The sequence below is a fragment of the Marmota flaviventris genome, chromosome 14, assembly GCF_047511675.1.
Source record: "Marmota flaviventris isolate mMarFla1 chromosome 14, mMarFla1.hap1, whole genome shotgun sequence".
In the NCBI taxonomy this organism is placed as follows: Eukaryota; Metazoa; Chordata; class Mammalia; order Rodentia; family Sciuridae; genus Marmota; species Marmota flaviventris.
In genome coordinates, this window is record NC_092511.1 from 62,019,813 (window position 1) to 62,043,960 (window position 24,148).

Sequence of the window (24,148 nt, forward strand, 5' to 3'; positions counted from 1 at the left end):
TTTTATCTAAAGAATTTTATGTCTTTTTACTTCAAGGCCTATGTAAGTCATCAGTATCTTAAACTACAAAGTCTAAGATACTGTAGTGATCGTTCTTCATTCCACTCTTAAAAGACTTTTTTTGTGGTTTATGCCCTAATTTTAATAATCTCTTAGCCTGTGGGGTTGCTACTGCCACATTGTGACATTCATAGGTCTATACCTTAAAGACGCTATGTGACAAGGAGGGATTTGTGGCACCGTGTGGAGGGGTTTCACTGTTAAACTCCCACAGTTTACAATGTGGCCTCACATCCCCACAGGTGATCCGCAGGCACACGCTGGAAGAGAAGCTGCTCTGCCTGGTGCGGCACCGGGCTGGCCACCACTGCCAGAACGCCGTGATTGTCATCCTCATCTTGGCCTGGGAGGGCATTCCCCGCAGCCTCGGAGACACCCTGTACCAGGAGCTCACTGACACTCTGCGGAAATATGGGAACCCCACCAGCCGAAGATGTGGCCTCAACGATGAGTACGTGGCAGTAGGGCAGGCTCAGGGTGCCAAGGTCCCCTGTAGGGCTCAGGGCATCAGGTGCAGGGATTCTGGACAACCCTGGGCAAGCTTACACCCTCCTTGGGTGCTGTTGTCCTGCAGAGTTGGGACCAGGGTTGAGAAATGCTTCCCCACAGATCCTGACCTGGGTGCTAGCCCTGCTCTGGGGATGCTGTTGACTTGACTCAGTTTCACTGTTAAACTCCAGATCGGCGCTGAGGCGCTAAGGATGTGAACAGTGTGAAAAAAGTATGTGCCCCACAAACATAAATATTTTACAAAACCTGCCTTTGTTTTGGATTTCCTCATTTTTGTTTTTGTTTTCTATTAAGTATATTTATTTTCAGTGAGATTCATCCTTTCAGGTATATAATTGGGAGACTTTTGATAAATATTTACAGTCATGCAGCTACCACCACCACAATCAAGATAGAGATCAGTTCCACTACTTCCCCAAACTCCCTGTGCTGATAAAACGCCCCTTTATCAGTATCCCTTTTCACATCCCTTGGCAACCACCAATCTTGTTTCCTGACCCTGCAGGTTTACCTTTGTGGGAATGTCACCTTCCAGGATCATATGGAGTGCAGCCTGCTGAGCCTGGCTATGCACTGAGCGTGGTGTTTTTGAGGGTTGTCCAGTTGACATGTGTCAGTGGTTTGTTCCTTTTTATTCCACTGAGGGGTCTTTCACTGTATGGATGTATCACAGTTTATCCATTCCACAGTTGAGGGGCATTTGGGTTGTTTCCACATTTTATTAAGTGTTGAATTTTTATATCAACATTCTTTAGTTTCAAAGCCTTTCAGCTGGGTTATAGGAAACAGGCATGTTCCAACCCTGGGGTTCACATCATTCCCTGCTTGGGGGTCTGCATTGGAGCTGGTCAGGATGTTAGAGTTAAAGCCAAGTGTAAACCATACTGGGCCTTTATTAATTCATCCTCCTACCTTAACCCACATGCTTCTCCTAACAACAGACTCCAGGTTAGCTTTTCATGCTCAGGTGGGGGCAGAGCGGGCTGCTGAGAGCTGGTCATCTGCTTAAAGAAATTTGAGAAAGGACTTGAGGTGGGGGCAGGGAAGGATGAGTCCAAGTCACTGGGAGGCTAGTAGATGCCAGGCCTCATCAGGGACTTCCCTCATGGGAGGAAAAAGATTCCAGAGCAAATTGGTATTGCATCTGTGTGCCTATTTTGTGATATATGTTGCAGCCGGACCTGCGCTTGCCAAGGCAAAGACCCCAACACCTGTGGTGCCTCCTTCTCCTTTGGCTGTTCCTGGAGCATGTACTTCAATGGCTGCAAATACGCCCGAAGCAAGACACCTCGCAAGTTCCGCCTGGCAGGGGACAATCCCAAGGAGGTGAGCAGAGCTGTGCAGGGAGCACAGGGACCCTTCCCCTTTCTCACCTGGGGGGGGCGGGGGGCATGAGTAGGACTCACATACCACAACAAAGCAGGCTTAAGCCTTCTGAGCCATCACTTCACTTCTGCCTCCTTCCCCCTTGCCTGAGCTCCTGAGCGGGCAGGTACTGAGTCACTCTGCTGGAATCCAGGCACAGCGTCTTGATCCCAGTCTTAACCTTCCAGCTCCTCATGCTGAAGTACGGACATCCATTTGGGCACCTCTTCTCTGCACCACAGCTCATATGAACTTGTGTTTTCCAACTTCCAACATAAGGAAGCAACTTTAAAGCATTAAAAGCAAAAGGAAGGATTTTCAAATTCAGAACTCCCCCCCCCCAAAAAAAAAAAACCTGTCTCTTAGACTATTTTGTTTGTTAGCTTACAATAGTTTAACTTGGTACTAGACTTTTAAGAGAGGATCCATCCTTTCCCTGAAGCAGCAAATGCAATTGCTTTGGTGAATGGAGGTGCCTCAGAGCCACCAAGACCTAAGAATTCCCAGGAATAGAAAGACTGGTTTAGTCTCTTAAAATACTTCCCCCATGCTGTCAGTCATCATTTCCTGGTACTTTTCTTTTTTTTTGGTACTGGGGATTGAACCCAAGAGCACTCAACCACTGAGCCACATCCCCAGCCTTTTTTTGTATTTTTTATTTAGAGACAGGGTTTCACTGAGTTGTTTAGGGCCTTGCTAAGTTGCTGAGGCTGGGTTTGAACTCTCAATCCTCCTGCCTCAGCCTTCCCAATCTCTGGGATTACAGGTGTGCGCCACCATGCCTGGCCAGATACTGTGCTGAGCTCCTCACAGGTATCTCAGTTAATTTCAGATACCACCCCCCTCAATAATGTGGGCACTGTTACCTCACTTTACAGAGAGGCAAAGGCCTTGCTGAAGGTCTTCTGGCTTATGGTGAAGGCAAAATTCAGTCCTCGGCCTGTTTCCCCAGATCTCATGGGCCTTTTCTCTATGCTTCACTGGCTTCAGGCCCACTATATAAGTGGCAATGTCTGGTAGCAGCCAGGGAAGTGACCAGGCCATCTTACTGGATGGAGAGATGAGCCATTGTCTTAATTTCCATTTCTAATCCTGTGTGTATACTTCTTTCTCTCTTCCGTCTTCCTCCTGCTTCTTCATAGGTTCTTTGTGCCTGTGCTGAAGGCCTTGTAAAAGCCCCTGATAGTCTGACTTTCTTCTCTGTGAGGACCAGAGAGACATCTCTGAATGTTACTAGGTGACCACTACTTTGTCTAGAGTGGTACCATCCAGTGGAACTTTCTTTGATGATGAGCGGGCAGGAGTTGCTGGGCATTTGAAATGTGGCTAGTGCCCCTGAGGGACTGAATTTGTACTTAGGTGGTATGGGTTTAGCAGTCAGAACTTGGGAGTTCATCTGAACACCTGGCTCATAACAGACTCTGGGCTAGGCTGGACATGGATTTTCTAGCACAGAATCCTGTCTGCTCTGCCTTCCTGTCTCTCACATGATTAAGAAGTTCTCTACCTGTTGCTCACAATTTTTCTATGCCTGTGTTATCACATCTTTGACTCGGGTTGTTCAGCACTGAAAACAAGAACGTGTATTGTGTGTCCTGGGCTGAACTGGGCAGTAGCATAGTAGTCAAGATGACTGGACCTTCTTCTGACAGTGGCTTTTCCTGGTGTAAGCCTCAGTGCCCCCAGCTTTGAAGTGGACATGGCAAAGGGAATACAATAAAATTTCACTTGCACCTGACTTTCCATCTTGCCAGATACACCTAGCTGTGGTTCTGGATGGTGGCTCATTCCTAGCACACAGTTTGCCATGCAGGGCCACTCTGGATATGTATGACTGCTCTTCTTTCCACAGGAAGAAGTGCTACGGAAGAGTTTCCAGGACCTGGCCACTGAAGTCGCTCCCCTGTACAAACGGCTGGCACCTCAGGCCTATCAGAACCAGGTACTGGGGCCTGCCTTTCTCTGCCCACAAACCGTCCACATCTCTCCCCACCCTGGGCTCCCTAAAGTTGGGAAGTAGGAGTGGGCTCCTTTGTGCTCGTAAAGAGCCCAGCCCAGAAGGAAAGAGGTGATACAGTTCTTTGATAAATCCTTTTTATATCAAGCTAACTGCATCACACACCATCTCTACAGAACCCCTAGTATTTGTCCCCTATCCCAGTTGTCCTCTGTCACCTCTAGTCTGTTTTCCACTGCTGAGGCCTGAGCTCTTCCTAGAACCTGCACCTCCCAGATGAGGCAGGGGTGCTGGAGATAATCTGGGAGGGAACCATTTCTACAGGGATTGGAAAGTAACTTTTAGGAACTGGGGCCTCTCAGCCAGTCCAAGTTGAAGCCAGCTGTGATCTTTAACCTCCCTTCCTCTAAGACCTTGAGGTTCCTCAGGTGCAGAATCAGGATAACTCACCTCTGGGTCCCATGGGCAGCTCATTCTCCTTGACATTCACACAGGTTACCAATGAGGAAATAGCGATCGACTGCCGCCTGGGGCTGAAGGAAGGGCGGCCCTTCTCGGGGGTCACAGCCTGCATGGACTTCTGTGCCCACGCCCACAAGGACCAGCATAACCTCTACAATGGGTGTACTGTGGTAAGGAAGCCTGTGTTCTGCGATAACCCCACCTGCCTAGCTGTGGACTCTGCAGAAAGTAGGCCCAGGGTCAGGAGGGACAAGGAGGCAGTATTTTGAGAATTCTGGGTGATGTCTGGCCAGACTGCCTGCTCCTGCTGCTTCTCTGAGAAAACCCATAATGATAGGCTGGTGGGGTGTGTGGGCTCTGTGTCTTAGGTGGATACTGTAGGATGCAGTGCCTTGGACACCTGGAGTCCCTCATGGGGTTCCAGGTCTCTGTGGACCTTTGGATATAATTCCAGACAATCCCTTGATTCATTAATTAAGCAATTGTTTATTGAGTGTTGACTGTGTTCCTGAGTACTGTCTAGATGGTGGGGAATAAAATGGACAGAGTCCCCCAATACTCTGGTAGCAGTAAAAGCTGAGGGAGAAGTAAATAGTGTGAGGGACAAAGGGACGGGAGACACTTGAGCAACTGGGAGTATACTGGTGCCACTTAGTGAGAAGTAGAATAAGAGGGGAAGACCAGGTTTGGGGTAGAAAATCAAAAATTTGTTTTGAGATATCTATTAGATGCACAGAAGAAGCAGTTAGAGGAGAGGGCCTGGTGCTGGCAGAGCTCTGAGGCCGAATGGCTCTCCAGGGGCATATTTGTGGATGAAGAAGGGAAGAGGCTCAGGTGGGGAATCCCCCTCAAAGAGATGGCACCCGTGCTGTGCTATGCTCTTTAGCTAGGTCCTGTGCAGGCAGGGCTCCTGGGCGGCTGTGGAAGAGGCAAGGGAGCTCCCAGATTCTGACTATACTTCTTGGCCATGTGAAGTAGCCCCATCTCAGGATTTCATTCCTCCACTATGTCTCCTGTCTCTGTGCCTCAGATTGATAAGCAAGATGGGGCAGGCACCTGTCTACACCCTAGTGTGAGGGTTTCTAGTTAATCTCTCCATCCTCTTCTGTGACTTGCTATTCCTAACTCAGGGATAACTCAGATTTTGTGTCAGTGTAGATGGCTTTACGTCCACGCTTGCTGAAGCTGTGGGTATGGCTCTGCTGTCACTTATTTCACCAGCCCCTATGGATGGACCGTAGGTACTTTCAGAGTTTCTCATCTATAAGCTACAAGGAGGATCCAGCCTCACGCAGCTTTGTGCAGCTATGTGGTAGTCTCTTTGAGGTCCCCAGGGAGGAACGTTTACTTGTAGAGGCTTGGAGAGCATCTGTTCCGCCTACTGGCAGCATTGGACTTTATCAGTCTTTTAGTCTTTGCCTCCCCCAGTGGCCAACATGCAGTCTCACTTTGATTTGTGTCTTTTCTACTGAAGAGGTTGAACATCTTTCTTATTTTTCTTGCCCATTTCAGCTTTGTGAATATTCCACTTATGTCCTTTACTACTTATTTTTAAAATCAGGATTGCCATTCGTTTGTCATTTGTTAGGTGTCTTTTATGTGCTAGGACAGAAACTTTGCTTCTATCTCTGTCTCACCCTTCATTTTACCTTCTTCCTGTTTATAACATTGGATCAAGCTAGAGTTTGAAGCCAAAGGAGAAAGTCAGAATGAAAGGATTTATAAAACTGACCCTGAAAAGTGTAATGTTTCTGTTCAATAAATAAAACTGAAATAAAATGAAATGATACAAAAATGAAAAGGCAAATATAAAATGGATAACTGGAATTATCTTTGAGTTAAAAAAAGTAGGACCTCCCAGGTACAGTCAAGCTTGATGGTCATCCCAGTATCTTGGGAGGCTGAGGTACAGGAGGATCTCAAGTTTGAGGCCAGCCTCAGCAGCTTTGTGAGATCCTCAGCAATTAGCAAGACCCTGTCTCAAAATTTAAAAATAGGGTATAGCTCAGAGGTAGAGCTGTGTTCAAAAAATAAAAGTAGGTCCTAGAACAGCAGGGATATATAACATGAGCTCATTTGTGTCGAAGTGTCTAACTGCACATGTGCACACTCATTCAGCTGTCTGAGCAGTCATCAGAATGCCCACAATGACCAACAGTGCACAGAGCTCAACTGCAGTAGCATTTGTGATAAAGGAATGATAACATGAACATACAGAGATGACTATATGGGGCTGCAGCTGTACTTCAGTGGTAGAGCACTTGCCTAGCATATGTGAGGCACTGAGTTCAATCCTTAGCACCACATAAAAATAAATAAATCAAGGTATTATGTTCATCTACAACTAAAAAATACATATTTTTTAAAAAGAAGACTGTATGAAACAATGAATAATATAGAATAAAATTTGGCAAAAGGTATAAGATGCACAAAAGAAGGAAAACAATTCTACAGAGTTGTACAACTTTATTTTAATCGGGTATCATGAGACACATGAGGCCTGGGGTTGTAGCTCAGTGGCAGAGAACTTGCCTCCTGCACGTGTGATGCACTTGGTTTAATCATTAGCACAACATAAAAATAAACAAAATATAGGCATGAAAAAAGAGACACATGAAGTGACTGTCATCAAGGAAGAAATTCATACAGATCCCTAGAGTCAGAAGACATGGCATACCATGGGGTAGAGGTAGTACCAGGATAGTGGGGAGCTGGGGGAAATTTAGCCAGAGCCTTTATTGTGGTTTCCACAGGAAGGAATAGCAAGGCAGGGGTAGGTATGTGGAGTCTGTTCGGGTTTGGATAATTTCAGCAGGCTTTGGACTATGCAGGTGGTCCATGGTTGCTTGGGACCTGGCCGTAGGGCGATTTAGAGTGGAGAATGTTGGCTTGCTATGTGAGCTTGATGAAGGAGGTGGTTGGGGGATGTGGGCTCTGAATTGTTTGGTTCTGTATCAAAGGCTTATTCTCAGGGAGTCATGTGCTATCTCCGGGAATTAACTAGCTCTGGGAGGGGCCAGATCTCCAGGGTCAAGGCCTCAAATACCAGCATCAAGAATACAAAAAATAAGAAAATACAAAAGGAGAGAGTAAACTGGGGGGGCGGGGGAGGGAAATAAGCCTCATTGGGAAATGTAAACCAACAATAAGATACATTTTAATGAACAAAATGTTTTTAAAGAGAGCAAAGACGAAATTATCAGCAAAAATGTGAGAAAGAATTGAAACTCACATTCTGTTAGTGTGAGTAAAACAATAATTTTGGAGGGCATTTTGGCTGCATGTGGTTGGTGTGCTTCACGGCATTTATTCTAAGGAATTAAGTTTTTTGAAAAATACTAAAAGATTTTGAAAAAAAATTGTTATGGTAGGAAAAAATTAGAAACAAGTTGAAATGTTTGATAATGAGGGATTAGTTAAGTAACATTGGTACCATAGTCATATGTATCATGTATGATATAAATCATACAGGGATGAATATTTAATGCATAATATTCATACTATGTTAAGAAAGGGACTTATTAAAATATGTAGTATATCCCTATTTAATTATCAAAAAGTAATTATGTGTATGTGTATGCACAAATGACCCAAGTGTTTGCAATGATTGTTTCTGGGTAGTGAGATTATGGAGATAGTTTTTATTTCCTTGGGGTTTTTTTTTTTTTTTTTTTCTCATCTAATTTTGTATAACCAATACATAGTTTTTAACAAAAAGGAGAAGTGTCTCAAGAGCAAAAGGAACTTGAATGTTCAAGACAGGGGCTGGAAGGTCTAGGCTCAGCCAAGTGCAGTGGCAGCAATGCTGGGCACAGGGCAGAGCAGGTTTCCTGTTCTTGGCAGCCCCTTGCCAGCACTGACCTTGTGCCACATCAGGGGCATGTGAGGTAACATGAACAGATCCGTTTTGAAAGCTGTGGTGCAGGCTATAATGTTGGCAGTACTGGTACTGTATGGACCAAGATGCTTTTTAGAAACTCTGGGAAGCAGCAGAGAGTGGTAGGGCTGGGTGGGTGGGTGGCATTTGGATTGCATGGGGATGCTTACACATCCCCCTGGAGTCTGAGGAAAGGTCATCTGGGGATTTAGACCCTCCCTGGCACTTGGTTCCCAACCCCATGTCTTTCTCTCCCCGTGTGGGTCAGGTCTGTACCCTGACCAAGGAAGACAATCGCTGTGTGGGCCAGATTCCCGAGGACGAGCAGCTGCACGTGCTCCCCCTGTACAAGATGGCCAGCACAGATGAGTTTGGCAGTGAGGAGAACCAGAATGCCAAGGTGGGCAGCGGGGCCATCCAGGTGCTCACTGCCTTCCCCCGCGAGGTCCGGCGCCTCCCTGAGCCTGCCAAGTCTTGCCGCCAACGGCAGCTGGAAGCCAGGAGGGCAGCAGCTGAAAAGAAGAAGATTCAGAAGGAGAAGCTGAGCACCCCCGAGAAGATCAAGCAGGAGGCCCTGGAGCTGGCTGGGGTTCCCACTGACACAGGTGTGTGGAGAGGGCACTGTCAGGGCTGGCCTGGGCCCCTTCCTAGAGGGCCTCACCCTCCACCCCCATTCCTGCATCATGCTATCAACCAGACAGAGAGTCTTGGGGCCTCTGCTTAGTTGGGTCAGTAGCAAAGTTACCTGAGAGGAGGCCCCTGGGGAGGGAAGTGCAGAGAGGGCTGGTTATCTCCAGGGAACAGCTTGGTGGATGGGAGCATTTGGCTTCTCTCGCATGCTCACACATCCCCCTGGAGTCTGAGGAAAGGTGCATTGCCCTAGGGCTTGTGGGCATGCTACTGCAGGGGGTTGTGGGCACTTGGGTTCTTGTGTCTGGCGACCCTGATCCAGCATTGGAAGTGGTGATTTGATGAAGACTCAGGGAGTTCACTGGGGTAGAATGAGGACTGCAAGCCACCTCCTGGAACCCACAATGGGGCTGGGGCCTGTGCTCAGGGACATCCAGGTCCTGAATTGGGTAAGTCTCAGAATCTCACCTGTCCTGTCTTTCCCACCTGAAACAGGACTCAGGAAAGGAGGGAGACCCCTTCCCCTGTCCTCCACCCCGGCCTTGCCAGGCTGCGGTGTTCTTGGCTCCTTCCCACCTTGCCCTCTGTTCTCCCCAGGCCTTTCTCTGAAGGGTGGATTGTCCCAGCAAAGCCTAAAGCCCTCCCTCAAGGTGGAGCCACAGAACCACTTCAGCTCCTTCAAGTACAGCGGCAACTCTGTGGTGGAGAGCTACTCGGTGCTGGGCAACTGCCGGCCCTCCGACCCCTACAGCATGAACAGCGTGTACTCCTACCACTCCTACTATGCACAGCCCAGCCTGACCTCCGTCAACGGGTTCCACTCCAAGTACGCTCTTCCCTCATTCAGTTACTATGGCTTTCCACCCAGCAACCCCGTCTTCCCCTCCCAGTTCCTGGGTCCTGGCACCTGGGGGCACAGTGGCAGCAGCAGCAGTTTTGAGAAGAAGCCAGATCTCCATGCTCTGCACAACAGCCTGAGCCCAGCCTACGGTGGTGCTGAGTTTGCCGAGCTACCTGGCCAGGCTGTTCCCACAGACACCCACCACCCCACTCCTCACCACCAGCAGTCTACTTACCCAGGCCCCAAGGAGTATCTGCTTCCCAAGGCTCCCCAGCTCCACCCAGCATCCAGGGACGCTTCTCCCTTTGCTCAGAGCTCCAACTGCTATAACAGATCCATCAAGCAAGAGCCGGTAGACCCACTGGCTCAGGCCGAATCTGTAACCAGGGATCCTGGTAAGCTGGGCAAAACACCTTTGCCTGAGGCATCTCAGAATGGGGGACCCAATCACCTATGGGGACAATACTCAGGAGGCTCAACCATGTCTCCCAAGAGGACTAACAGTGTGGGTGGCAGCTGGGGCGTGTTCCCTCCAGGGGAGAGTCCTGCCGTCGTCCCCGACAAGCTTAGTTCTTTTGGGACCAGCTGCCTGACACCTTCGCACTTCCCAGATGGCCAGTGGGGGCTGTTTGCTAGCGATGGGCAGCAGTCGGCTCCGCATCCTGGAGGACGGCTGCGAGGCAAACCGTGGAGTCCTTGTAAGTTTGGGAATAACACCTCAGCCTTGACTGGACCTGGCCTGACTGAGAAGCCATGGGGGGTGGGGACAGGTGATTTCAACTCTGCCCTGAAAGGTGGTGCCGGGTTCCAAGACAAGTTGTGGAACCCCATGAAAGGGGAGGAGGGAAGGATCCCCACCCCCGGGGCGAGCCAGCTGGACAAAGCCTGGCAGGCCTTTGGCATGCCTCTGGGCTCCAGTGATAAGCTGTTTGGGGCCCTGAAGTCGGAGGAGAAGCTATGGGACCCCTTCAGCCTGGAGGAGGGAACAGCTGAGGAGCCCCCCAGCAAGGGAGCTGTGAAGGAGGAGAAGGGTGGTGCTGGCGTGGAGGAGGAAGAGGAGGAAGAGCTGTGGTCAGACAGCGAACACAACTTCCTAGACGAGAACATCGGCGGCGTGGCCGTGGCCCCCGCCCATGGCTCCATCCTCATCGAGTGTGCCCGGCGGGAGCTGCATGCCACCACACCACTCAAGAAGCCCAACCGCTGCCACCCCACCCGCATCTCGCTGGTCTTCTACCAGCACAAGAACCTCAACCAGCCCAACCACGGGCTGGCCCTCTGGGAAGCCAAGATGAAGCAGCTGGCGGAGCGGGCGCGGGCCCGGCAGGAGGAGGCCGCCCGACTGGGCCTGGGCCAGCAGGAGGCCAAGCTCTATGGCAAGAAGCGCAAGTGGGGGGGTGCCATGGTCCCTGAGCCCCAGCACAAGGAGAAGAAGGGGGCTGTCCCCACCCGGCAGGCACTGGCCGTGCCCACAGACTCAGCGGTCACCGTGTCCTCTTACGCCTACACGAAGGTCACTGGCCCCTACAGCCGCTGGATCTAGGTGCCAGGGAGCCAGCGTACCTCAGCGTCGGGCCCGGCCCGAGCTGCCTCTGGTGCTTTTGCCCTCACACCGGGGGCGGGTTGGGGGTGCAGAAGTCTTTCTATCTATACATACATATATGGATATGCCTATCATATATATGTATTTATGGTCCAAACCTCAGAACTGACCCGCCCCTCCCTCTCCCCCCACGTCCCCAGCACTTTGAAGAAGAAACTACGGCTGTCGGGTGATTTTTTCCGTGATCTTAATATTTATATCTCCACGTTGTTTTATTTTTCCCCTTGTTTGGGGGGGCTTTTATTTTGTTTTTAAAACTCTATCCTTGTATATCACAATAATGGAAAGAAAGTTTATAGTGTCCTTTCACAAAGGAGTAGTTTTAAATTCCATTTAAAATGTGTATTTATTGGATTTTTTTAAAGCGACAATAGTAATGGTAATGGAGGGCAGGAAAGGCCCACAGTGCTCGCTCCTGCCCGGCGAGCCCGGCCTCTTGGGAGCTGACAGGTTCTCAGTCATCTGCCCCTTGTGAGCCAAGTGCAGCGTGTAGCCCCCCAGTTCATTCATCCCTCCCCACGGGCAGGGAGCCCTTGGGACAGCCTCGTCCTCTCTGGCAGGATGGGGAAAGCTGTAGAAAACCATCTGGGGCCCCTTTCCAGTTGGCGGCAGGGCAGGGGCACCCCAGGCCCAGCCCCAGAGACCCTGGTGTCAATTTTCCCAGAAACCAGGATGGAAGTAGACAGCTTCAAGCTTGCTAGTCTCCACACTGAATCCTATCTGTCCGTTATTTACCAAGTCATCATGTCATGGTTTGCTAGGCAGCACCTCATGCTGGAGCTGGAGTTGAGAGGCTCCCAGGAGTCCTCTCCACCACTTGATAAGCCAATGAATACTGGGCTGAAGGAATTTGTCTTAGTGGCAGTTTTTCAGAATCGCCCCAAAGTCTATGCTGATGCTGCAAAAGGGCTACTGTTCTAAAAGCAAGTTGAATCCAAGCAGTGGAGAGCCAGCATGGCTCTGCGCATGGTGCTGGGCTGTGCGGAACCAGGTGCTCTAGTATTGTGCTGGAACTTTCTTGACTCTTGGGCAGGTTGTGTCCTATGGGAGCTCAGCAAACCAGTGTAACAGCAGTTACCACATCTGTCCTTACTCTTGGATCTCCACATTGGACAATGGTGCATGCCCCAGTCTACCCCCTCTCCATGCTCTGCGGGGGTGAGGCCTCCACTTAATTTTAAAGTGCAAGAGTCAAACATTTTCAACAGGTTGCTATGATTTTCCTCCCTCATTGGTGCCAGTTCTTCATTTTCTCCATTTTCTTTTTTTCCTTCCTCCTCTCTCTACCCCCTTGTAACACACCCGTTCTAAAATTCTGGTGCATTTGTTCAGTTCTTTGAAATGAGAATGTGGTGCTTAATTTTAGTGACATTGTTAAGAGAGGTTGGGCCTGACAGGTGGAAGTAGCCCTCGTCTATGGCAAGTCACACTTGTTGGAGTGTTCGTTTTTCCTGTGGTATTAGCAGAGATGATCTCAAGCTCCACATGGATGTGTGTGGCGAGTGAAGGGTTTCGTCAGGACATGGTCAGGGGTAGGGGGATGTGGCCACATGGTGAATGACAGCCAAGCCCTGAAATAAACATCAGATATTTATTAAGCAGTTTTATTCAGATGTAGGTCTTCATAAGTCAAGTTTAACAATCAGATGACAATGCGAAAGGCAAGCTCCTGAGCTTCCAGGTGCCTTGTGGAAGAGCTGAGAACCGACCCGCCAGGTGTTCACTGTAGCCCTTGGGAAGCACCGGTGGAGAGTCGCTGTGAGACGTCCTGAGCATTTGTGTGGTCTGGTTTTAATTGTAAATAGTGAAAGATTTTTTTAAGCACTTTTGCCTAGATTTAAACAGCAACTTGAAAAAAAAAAAAAAGTACGTTTTAACATGTAATTGTGGGAGAAATTGTAAATAGTAGCTGAATATTTAACGTGCTTTGTCTATCCTCCACTTTTACCATATTCTGTAAAGTTGCATTTATTTTACAGGACAAAAATGAAATATTATTGCTTTTGAAATAAATACCCAAGAGCTTATCAGGATTTAGAATTATTCAGAACTCAGATTTATAGGAAAACCTCTGACCTTCAGTTTGACAAGCTAAAGGAAGCAGAGTCTTTAATGAGCATGCTAATTTTCTAGTTTTGAGGAAAAGTTGGGTCCTTTAAATGCTATTTTGCTTATCGCATCAGTACTTTTATGCAGGTCTCATTTGACTCCGTGCTTAGGTAGATGCGGGGGTGCCTTGAAAACTTCATTTTAAATGATCTTAAGCAAGAAATATGATATTTTACGAAACATTTGGAGAATGTGACCGTCTGTATGACCCGTGGAAGCCCCAGGTTGGCTGTTGGTTTGGAAGGTCCCGAGTGTAACCCAGGTGATTTCTGATACTTGGCATGTGTGGATCTCTCTGATGTATGTTAAATATACTCTTCCCCTCGTCACCCTTTGGTAGCAAAGCCATTAGATGAAAGGAGAAAACAATACAAGCTAAAAGCATGTGAAGTCTGTCCCCAGCCCACACAGCCTTGGGTCATAAGCCTCCTGGCTAGGAGCTGAGAGGCTGGCAAGAGGCAGTCTCCGTGGGACGCTCCCATTGCCCTCCAAGCGTGTTCTGAGAGTTAGGTGGTGCTGTTGCCGCGCTCAAGCCCATTGCTGATCTTTACACACTACATGTATAACCTACCTCAAATCTCAGTCATTGAAATTAGCATGCTTTAGACATATATTTTAAAAGTAACTATGCACAGCTCTTTATCCCCCCTTGCTGCTGAAGGCTTCTTAAAGAGAAAAATCAAATTTTTATTTTTTACTGGCACTATCATTTTTTTAAGTCCTAAAGATGATTGACATTTTTATCATGAGAAGAAAAAATAAAGCCATTGCAACTAAAGAACCTAACAGCATGACCAAGTTTTAAGAATGATAATATAGCAACAGAAAATGATGGAGTCTTACTGTCATCTCCCCAGTGTGCCCCGTCCATGGACACCATCCACATGCAGCGCAAATGTTCGGTTCTTTTTTTTTGCTTTGATGCGTTTTTCCCTTCCTGTTGCATGCAAGGGAAGTACTTGCAAAATTCTATGCTAAGAGATTTTTTTTTTTTAAAGAAAAATCACTTTGCAGCAGGTTCTTATAAAATAACTGGTGCTAGCTCAAGAAATCATCGTCTTGCCATTGGTAAGCTTGTTTAAAGGTGTTGCGTGGATTTGGGGGGTTTTGTTTTGGGTCTGGCTTTTAGCAGGTCCTAAGTTCCCCATACCCCCAGCTTCCTGGGTGCTGCTTTGCCTTCTTGCTGAGCTGACGATGGTGTGCATGGAAAGGGATGCTACCTGTCCCCTCTGGCCCTTCCACCTGCCTCTTTTGAAAACAGTAGTTTGCAGAGCAAGGGATTTTTAAAGTGCTAATGCAAGGAAAGAAGTAGCAGAGCTTAATTGCTTTGTATCAGACAGCAGCAGATGTGTGAGGATGGTTGATGATGAGTAGACGTGACCTGGCTTCACTGAGAGATACCCAGCCAGACTTTCCTCTTGAAGTTTAACCACCATGAGATCGCAAACCAAGGCAAAGCTGGTGGAAAACTCTGATATATCCCTGACGTGCCTCAACCAATATCTCTTTTCCTTTTGTTACTGAAGTGTGTTTTATGGACTAGGAAGCATTTTTATGAATTGAAATAGACTAAATAAAATGGTGCTATGGTGTTTTAATGTGACTGTCCCTGATCCTGTCTTGCTGAGGTGCTATCAACGTTCTGAAACCACAACCAACCAAAAATAAGGTGGGCTCCAGTCTCTCTCGGCTTTTTTCCCTCCCCCTCCTCGTTTGGTGCTGTCTTCTTAGACCTCTGTTTACCATGCTGTAATCTGCTCTGAGCAGATTTTTGTGTTTTGTTTTATGGTTCTTCCCTTGGTGGCCAAACTAACCCAAGGTGAGAAAGCAGCTCACTCCCTTGCTGAGGGTGGTGATGGGCCTGTCTGGCTCAGCTGGTGCTTTGGTTTCATGCCTGTCTTCTCAGGCCTGATGAGGAAGAACATGGGGAGGGCTTGGGAGTGATACGTTTGAGGAAAGGGAGTCAGATACTCCTGCCTCTCCCAGCATGGCAGGCGTCCTCAGAGCCAGGACCGCACGTTTTCCTCCTATGGCCCAGGGTGCTAAGCAGATTTCCTGGGAGTCTCGAAGGGGCACACTGAGGGGTCCAGAGGGAGCTCCTTCCTCTTCTGATACCAGCTGGGGCCACAGTAGACAAGGAGTTCTTTCCTTTGCTCTTCTCAGTCTGCCCCAGCGTGGCTTCTGTTGCCGTCATGTTCAGACTACAGGCAGGAGCTTTCTTTGTCCCTCAATGCCACTGAGGCTGCTTTTTAGTTGGTGCTAAATTTCTCCTTGGGTCCACAGAAGTTGATATTTTAGAACTCAACAGGAAGCTCCATTTTGCATCATCCACTCTCACAATTTTTTTTTAAATACCTCAAAAACAGGACATCATGACAACTTCAGTAGATTCCATGAGGGTCTGAGACCTGCAGGTTGTCCATTTGATGATATGCTTGACCTTGAAGAATCTGGGGTCATTTTGTTTTTTCATTCTTTGGCAGTTAAGATGGCAGAACGCCTAAAGGAAGGAGCGTGGTCAGCTTTTTTTTTGTTTCCTTTAAGTTTTGCTTTAGATTAAAATGTGAATCTCCTATGCCCATCTCATCATGCTTTCTCAGTCATCGTTGCTGTCATTTGAAATGACTCCTTCAAAACCTAGCTTCATTAGCCAACTGCCTCTGCTGTAGTACATGGCCAGCTTCATCATACCCTGGACCAAAATGGACATCGAGGTGCATACCCCAGCATAGGTTATACAGTCCCGCACACACACGTGCGTCGTTTTTTCCTGGAACATGGGGCCCTTCTGGTGTGCCCAGCCCTTCTGCCGAGCTGCCGGCAAGAGCGAAGCAATAGGCTTCTCCCCTGAGCAGAGACCTCAGCGCAGAAATGCCAGGTCTAAAGTTGAGTTTTGCCTAAGAATCAGTGAGCTATTTGGCCTACTTCCTCCTACGCTTCTATTCTGATATCAGGGATGCTTTTTGTAGTGGTATTGTTTGTGCTCTCCTCGTTTTGACTACCCGTCGTTCAGGGGAACTCATCACTCTTCACATGGGGACTTAAAATACCAATTGGCTCATTTGAACATTACAAATTTCCTCCCTTCCAGTACCTTTCCTTTTTTCTTTTGAGGGGAAAAGGGGAGAAAAACAGGAGTGATGTCATTTCTTTTTCATGTATTAAAGAAACAAGGACAGGTCGTCTTGTGGCATATTATTAACACGTTAGACTTAATCTAGAGCCCTTGTAGCTTTCTGATGTGTTTTATTTCTTATCTCTTTGAATTCCTGTTTGGTTACTTGGCTTCCAATGGAGGTGAACTTAACAACCATACTTGAATATTCCGTCTTGACTTTGTAAACTGTGGCTACTTGAAATGAAGTTTATCTGGGGTTGATGGATGAATGGTAGATTTTTGCTATGTCTCAAGGCAATAGGATGTGTATTAAACTGTAGATATTCTTAGTACAGTAAATTTATGCTGATAATTTTATTTTGTATAATTTTTACCTTTTTGTTAATATTTTTTTCCTTCCACTTTATTGGTTTGCCTCCTGAGCTACCCCTCCTTACTCTCCCTTCTCCCCCAGTGTTTCAGTAAATTTAATTTAGGGTGCCTAGAAATTGCAAGTATGTATCCTTTTTTGATTTGTATTTTATTATAATTTACACAAACAACTGGGTTTGTGAACTGTATTACTCCTGGTATCTTTAAAATATTGTGGGTGTTTTAATAAATTTTATATTTATTTTTTGCACTCAAATTCATTGTGGATCCTTTCTTTCCTCCTTGAACCAGGATTTAATTTTGACCCTTATGGTACCCTGTAACCTCACCCTTTCAGCCTGTGTTGTAGATGCACAAATGAAGTCCTTGTTGCTCACAGGGACAAAGACTGTCCTTGTCCACTGTGCACCCAGATAAATAAAGCCATGTTCAAAGACTGCTGTTAAATCTGGATATGAGATGGCCTTTCCCACATCTATTTCTCCTATTTTCTTTCCCTTTGTCCCCCTTTCCCATCCAACTTGGCAATCTGCCCCCCCCACCCTCCATTAAAATTGTTACTGTCCAGAGTTAACATTTGCTAAGGATCATGGAATCTGACTAGGGTGTGAGTTTAATAGGGAGGGGCAAAGGTGGGACCCAAGATTCTGCTGTCCCTGGTGGGAGGAGGTTCCCCTAAAGGCCCGTGCCTGGAGCTACTCTCCTTATTTCACATTGCTGGTTCTGATGGTGGCTGTTCTTATAAAGGGGGAAGCCTGTACTGGGGAAGGAGGAGAGGGAAGGATAAATGGTGAGGAAAACCTCCCTTCTAGCTTCTCCTTCCTCCTGCTTGAAACAGCACTGTAATCAATCCGGTGTGTGAGACAAGCACCCAGCCATCCACAAAACTTCCCACAACATGAAAGCACATCTCTGAGGGCATCTGACTAAAAACTCCATAACTCTAACTGGTGACTAGGTAGAACCTTCTAGAAAAGCCCCCTCAGTATACCCAGTAATCCTCATATCTCTTTGTATTCTCACAAAAGCAGGAACACACTGTGTTTTGTAATCTGCTTTCCTACAAGTTGAGAGGGACCCTTCCCAGGTCCCTATCATGGTGAACATGTCTTTCAGAGCCCAAGGGGAGGGCGGGCAAGTCCTTCTTCAGCAGGGGCTGATTTCACTACTGGGTAGCTATAAATATGCGTATTTCTTCTTATACAAAGTCCATGTTAAATATAGAATTAGAAGACAAATTTTTAAAATTATCTGAAATTCCACACAAGAATACCACATTGGTTGCAAACGTTTTCTAAGTACGTAAATATGATCATATGTGTGTGTATATATATTTTTTAAAGTGGAATACAGTAATACTGTATCATTTTTTTCGCTTAATATATATTCAAAAATTATATGGAGCTACACCTTTTCAAATATGGTTTGGATATGAGGTGTGCCCCCCCACCCTGCCAAAGCTCCTGTGTCAATGCAGAAAGTCAGAGGGAAAAAATGATTATAGGAACTATGACCTAATCAGACTTTCCTGGTTTGAATGGACTTGCTGGGTGGTAACTGTAGGCAGGTGAGGCATTGCTGGAGGAAGTGGGTCACTGGGGCCTACCCCAGAGGGTGCATATTCCCATGGGAACCTTCCCTTCTCTGCTTCCTGCTGCATTGTCCTGAGCAGCTTCCCTCTACCATGATGTTCTGCCTCACCTTTAAAGCCCAGAGGGCTGAAGTCAGCCAACCATGGACTGGATCTCTGAAACTGAGCCAAAATGAATTTAACTTTCTTTATGGTGTCCTTGTTGGGTATTTTGGTCACAGTAACACTAAGATGACTAACACAAAACAGTCACCTAGTGTTTCATTGTATTGATACAGAAGCACTTAATCATCCCCAAGTTTTCAAGCTCTTTAATATCCCACCTGCTGCAAGTATCAATTATACTAAACCAAACCTGCTTCCAAGCCCACCCACTGAATTTCTTTCTACCGTAGTAGCACCACAGTAAGTCCCCCTCCACTGCACGACTGCATCCTTCATTCTCCAACCCTCCTTGGAACAGTCCCAGATCCTATCCACCATGCCCCCATCTTGTCACCTAGAGCGTCTTTCTTCATATTGGACCTCCAGATATAAACGTCTTCATCCAGTTGGTCTCCTGTTGATCCAAGCCAAGCAGACACACCAAGGAGCCCCATGATTTGCTTATGGCATCTTTATAAATACAAACCAAGGCTTATTAATTTTTTAATCGGCTAAACCATCCAGGTTCTGGAGAGAAGTTGGCTCCCTCATTTCCCAATTGCATTATATAAGCTGAGCACTTCTGTCTCCCTATGCCGTTCACTTTGTCTAAAAAACAGGCTGATGATATGGCATAAAGTTGATATGAGGACCAAACAAAACTACAGAAGTAAAACTGCCAGGCATTAGGGGCATGGAAGGTAATAAAAGCCAGTGTCACTCTTTTTTTTTTTTTAATTGATTTTTTTAAAAAATAAATGACAGCAGAATGCATTACAATTCTTATTACACATATACAACACAATTTTTCATATCTCTGGTTGTATATAAAGTATGTTGATACGAATTCATGTCTTATACATGTACTTTGGATAATGATGTCTATCACATTCCACCATCCTTGCTAACCCCCTGTCCCCTCCCTTCCCCTCCCCTCTCACCCCTCTGTCCTATCTAGAGTTCGTGTATTCCTCCCATGCTCCCCCTCCCTACCCCACTATGAATCAACCTCCTTATATCAGAGAAAACATTCGGCATTTGTTTTTTGGGGGGATTGGCTATCTTCACTTAGCATTGTCTTCTCCAATTTACCTACAAATGCCATGATTTTATTCTCTTTTATTGCTGAGTAAAATTTCGTTGTGTATATATGCCACATTTTTTTTTATCTATTCATCCACTGAAGGGCATCTAGGTTGCCTCCACAGTTTAGCTTTTGTGAATTGTGCTGCTATTCACACAATGTGGCTGTGTCCCTGTAGTAAGCATACTACAGTCTTTTGGGTATAGACCCAAGAGAGGGATAGCTGGGTCAAATGGTGGTTCCATTCCCAGACTTGCTGGTCTGAGATCAGTGGTATTTACAACTAATTGATCACAGCCAGCATCACTCTTGACGTATACAAAGCTTTCATTCACTGACCAAGATTAGTTTCTCAAATGCTTCACACAGCACTTGAAGCTTAGCCATCTCAAATGGACTCTCACCCATCCTCCCTATTTTGAGTTTTCACTTTGTCAGAGTGTTCATTGTCCCTGCCCAGATACACAGCACGGGCAACAACCTTATCAGAAGCTCTCCCACTGATGCTCTTACAGCCTTCTTAATCCTGAAGAGCTATTAGTCGTCATTATCCCTCCCACTGTACTCTGTAAATAATAGGCTTTCCCCATCCTGGAGGAGGAAAATATGTTCAACCCACATAGTCCAGGGCACACTCCTGTCAGAGCTGCAAGGACATCACAGAAGACAGACAAAGCTTTGTCAAACTCTGGATCCCTCCAAGCCCATCCTCTTTCCCACCCCCAGAAGTCTTGGCAACGCCTCCTTCCCTCCCCTACTGAGAAGCCCCACTGGCCTGAAGGACTTTGCCCAACTTCCTGTCCTCCACCTCAAGCCACCCTCTTGTATCCTCACTATCTTTTCTACACACTCCAACCCCTGCTGTTTGGTGCCCCCTCCACTGACTTACTCTAAATCTCTACTTTTGCTGCTCCTTGGGAACATGCTTTGCAGTTATTCCTTTTCTCCCCATCCTAGACTCTCAGGGCTGCCCAGGCAGGATGCTGCTATTCTTCAGGCTTACACTTTCCTGGGTCATCCTACCACTACCCAATCTCTGCAGGTTTCCACTTTAATATCACCCACTCACCCATCCCTGTTCCTGCATAAAGAGCCATTTTCCAGGCTCAGGAGCCTTGTCCTCATTGATCTCTGAAGTCTTGACTCTTGGTCCCCTGTCCATCAAGAAACATTCTGCTCCGAGGCTCCATGGCTGGTAACAACAGGACCCCAAAGTCTTCTACCCCTCTTCATGGGCCCCTTTGTGCCTTCATGTCCTTTAAATACTAATGTCCACAAGATAATTGATTTAATCTCCACAGCTACAGGCTTTCCCTCAGGGACCTTGTTCAGGGACCTTGTTCAGCTACCAGGTCTCAACTATGACGCCAATGCCAATGCTTTTCAAAACCATGTCTAGCCCTGGTCTCCCTTGAAGGTTTAGGCTACTGAGTAGCTCTAGGTGGCTCTTTGGCAGAGTCAAAATTTTAAATGCTGCATAACTAAAACTGACATCTCAATTCTGTCAACTTTCCCATTTTTCTCCTTGTCATATTCTGACACCCATCAAATCTGGATTCTACCACAAGTAGAATCTCTTGCTCATTTTTTTCTGCACCCTAAGACCTGTATGCCCAAGAGACACACATTGTCCTTGCTGTTGGGCCTCTACCCATAAGCAGAGCTTAGGGGATGGAAGTTTATGGGCAAGAGAGGCACAGATTGTAACAAGGTGGCTTTACAGGAAGAAACTGATGTTCTTTAGAGCATTCTCAACAGATATTGATATTGAAAGGATTGGATTCCAGTCCTTGTTTGATTTGCCTACCCAGCTTACCAAAGCCAATCTCTTTACACAGTCTTCCTGAAAAACAAATTGAACAATACCATTTCCCTGAAATACTGCTCAAAATTCCCCATGTGGTGCAGTTCTCAGGATAAGGTACCCATCTTAACTATGTCCAAGAGTCTCACAGGACCTGGCCCAGTTTGCATCTCCAGGACTGCATAGGCCTCTTGGTATCTTTGTCTAATGATCTCCTTGGTGCCTTCAAGTGGCCTCTCAGTATAAAGGGTTTCCAGGCTGAATATCTTTCCTGAAGGACCACCAAAAACTCACTCCTCTTAAATTCCATTAAAAGATTGACTTAAACTCTGAAAGTACTCCAAATAAAGAAAAGTATCAATAAGAACAAAAAAGATTAGCAAGATTCTACTCAAGAAAACATGAATAAACAGGAAACAAAATGAATCTAAAGCCAAATTAAAAGTTTTATGGCACAAAGAACAACAAACATTAAGAATTCAAAGATTGGGACTGAGGTTGTGGCTCAGTGGTAGAATACTCACCTAGCACACTTGAGGCTCTGGGTTCGATCCTCAGCACCACATAAAAATGAAATATATTGTGTCCACCAACAACTAAAAACAAAATTAAAAAAAAGAATTCAAAAACTAGCAATGAGTCCTTTGCAAGAAATATGAAAGGGTAGCCAGTAACTGCTATATACTTGAAAAAGATTAAAAAGGACATCTTACCTATTCAACTAAAGCAAGACCAGTAGATACCAGACCAGGAAACAGCTATAGAACAGGAAAGAATACACAGTAAAGGCCTGGGGTGTGGTTCAGTGGTAGAGTGCTTGCCTAGCATGGGTGAGGCCCTGGGCTCTGTCCCCAGCACCACACACACAAAAAAAGTTTATGTCTTAGTCATTTTTTTCTCTGCTGTGACCAAAAGACCTGACAAAAAAAAAATTACAGAAAGGAAAGTTTATCTGGGGACTCATGGTTTCATAAATGGCCAATTCCACTGCACAGGGCCCAGGTAAGGCAGAGCATCATGGCAGATAAGTATGGCAGAGGAAACCAGCTATAAGCATGGCACCAGGAAGGAGAGATAGAGATAGAGAGAGATAGAGAGCGTGCTCCCCTCACCACTGATTAAATATAAACCCCAAAGGCACACCCTTAGTGACCCACCTCCTCTAGCCACACCCTACCTGCCTACAGTTACCACCCAGTTAATCTCTATCAGGGGATTAATGTACTGATTAGGTTATGGCTCTCCTAACCCAATCCTTTCATTTTTGAATTTTCTTGCATTGACTACATATGAGCTTTTGGGGGTTACCTCAAATCTAAACTATAACAATTTAAAATATATACATAATGATTAGGCAAAAGGAGGAAATAAAAGCAATAAGATAGGAAAGGAAGAAGTCAAAGTATCACTGTTTTCAGATGATATGATCCTATACTTAGAAAGTCCAAAAAGCTCCACCGGAAGACTGCTAGAGCTAATAAGTTCAGCAAAGTAGCAGTTACAAAATCAACATATAAAAATCAACAGCTTTCCTGTGTACCAGTAATGAACCTGCTGAGAAAGAAATCAGGAAAATAACTCATTCACAATTACCTCAAAACAACAGTGACAACAAACTAGGAATAAATTTAATCAAGGAGGTAAAGGGCCTCTGTGATGAAAACTATAGAATATTGAAGAAAGAAATCAAAGAACACACAAGAAAATGGAAAGACCTTCCATGTTCATGGATAGGCAGAATTCATATTGTTAAAATGGTGGTCATACCAAAACATCATAGTTCCAATACAATTCCTATAAAAATACCAATGACATTCTTTTTCACAAAACTAGAAAGAATAATCTTAAAATTTATTTGGAAGAACCAAAGACCCAGAATAGTCAAAGCCATTTTTTTTTTTGGTGGGGGAGGGTAACCAGGAATTGAACCCAAGGGCACTTAACCACTGAGTCACATCCCCAGCCCATTTTACTTTGAGACAAGTTCTCACTAGGTTGCTTACAGCTTCGCTAAGTTGTGAGGCTGGCTTAAAACCTGCAATCCTCCTGTCTCTGCCTCCTGAGCCACTGGGATTACAGGCATGCATCACCATGTGCAGCTAGGCAAAGAAATTCTAAGGCAAAAAAGCAATCAGGCATCACAATACCGGACTTCAAATAATACTGAAGAGATATATTAAAAAAACTGAATGGTACTGGCATAAAACAGACACATAGACAAAGAGAAGACATGAGACAAACCACACATCTATAGTCATCTGATTTTTGACAAAGCTGCAAAAAATATATATGTAGGAGAAAAGATAGCCTTTTTCAACCAATGGTGCTGGGATAATGGGTGATCTGTGTGTAGAAGAATGAGACCAGATCCCTCTATCTCTTGCCCTTCACAAAATTCAACTCAAAATGGATCAAAGTCCTAGAAATTAGGCCAGAAACTGCAACTCCTGGAAGAAAACATAGGGTCAACACTCCAATACAGAGGGGCAGGCAATGACTTCTTTAATAGGACTCTTAAAACTCAGGAAATAATGCCAAAGGTTAATAAATGGGATGGCATCAAATTAAAACACTCCTACAAAACAAAGAAAACAAGAATGTGAAGAGAAAGCCTTTGCTAG

At 46.0% G+C, this 24,148-nt stretch overlaps 1 protein-coding gene across 2 annotated transcripts in view; it reads left to right on the plus strand.

Moving 5' to 3' along the window:
* The window catches only part of Tet3 (tet methylcytosine dioxygenase 3), a 98,832-nt gene extending 81,672 nt beyond the window's left edge, over positions 1 to 17,160 (plus strand). The window contains exons 6-12 of one of the 2 annotated variants that reach the window (XM_071601738.1): positions 303 to 511; positions 1,746 to 1,896; positions 3,788 to 3,877; positions 4,387 to 4,524; positions 8,500 to 8,836; positions 9,459 to 10,097; positions 10,314 to 17,160. In XM_071601738.1, coding sequence (XP_071457839.1) covers positions 303 to 511; positions 1,746 to 1,896; positions 3,788 to 3,877; positions 4,387 to 4,524; positions 8,500 to 8,836; positions 9,459 to 10,097; positions 10,314 to 11,245 — 2,496 coding nt within the window. In that variant the 3' untranslated portion in view covers positions 11,246 to 17,160. Of the gene's footprint in view, positions 1 to 302; positions 512 to 1,745; positions 1,897 to 3,787; positions 3,878 to 4,386; positions 4,525 to 8,499; positions 8,837 to 9,458 lie in introns of both variants that reach the window. The other variant, XM_071601737.1, reaches the window with a different exon arrangement.
* Positions 17,161 to 24,148: the final 6,988 nt, after the last annotated feature.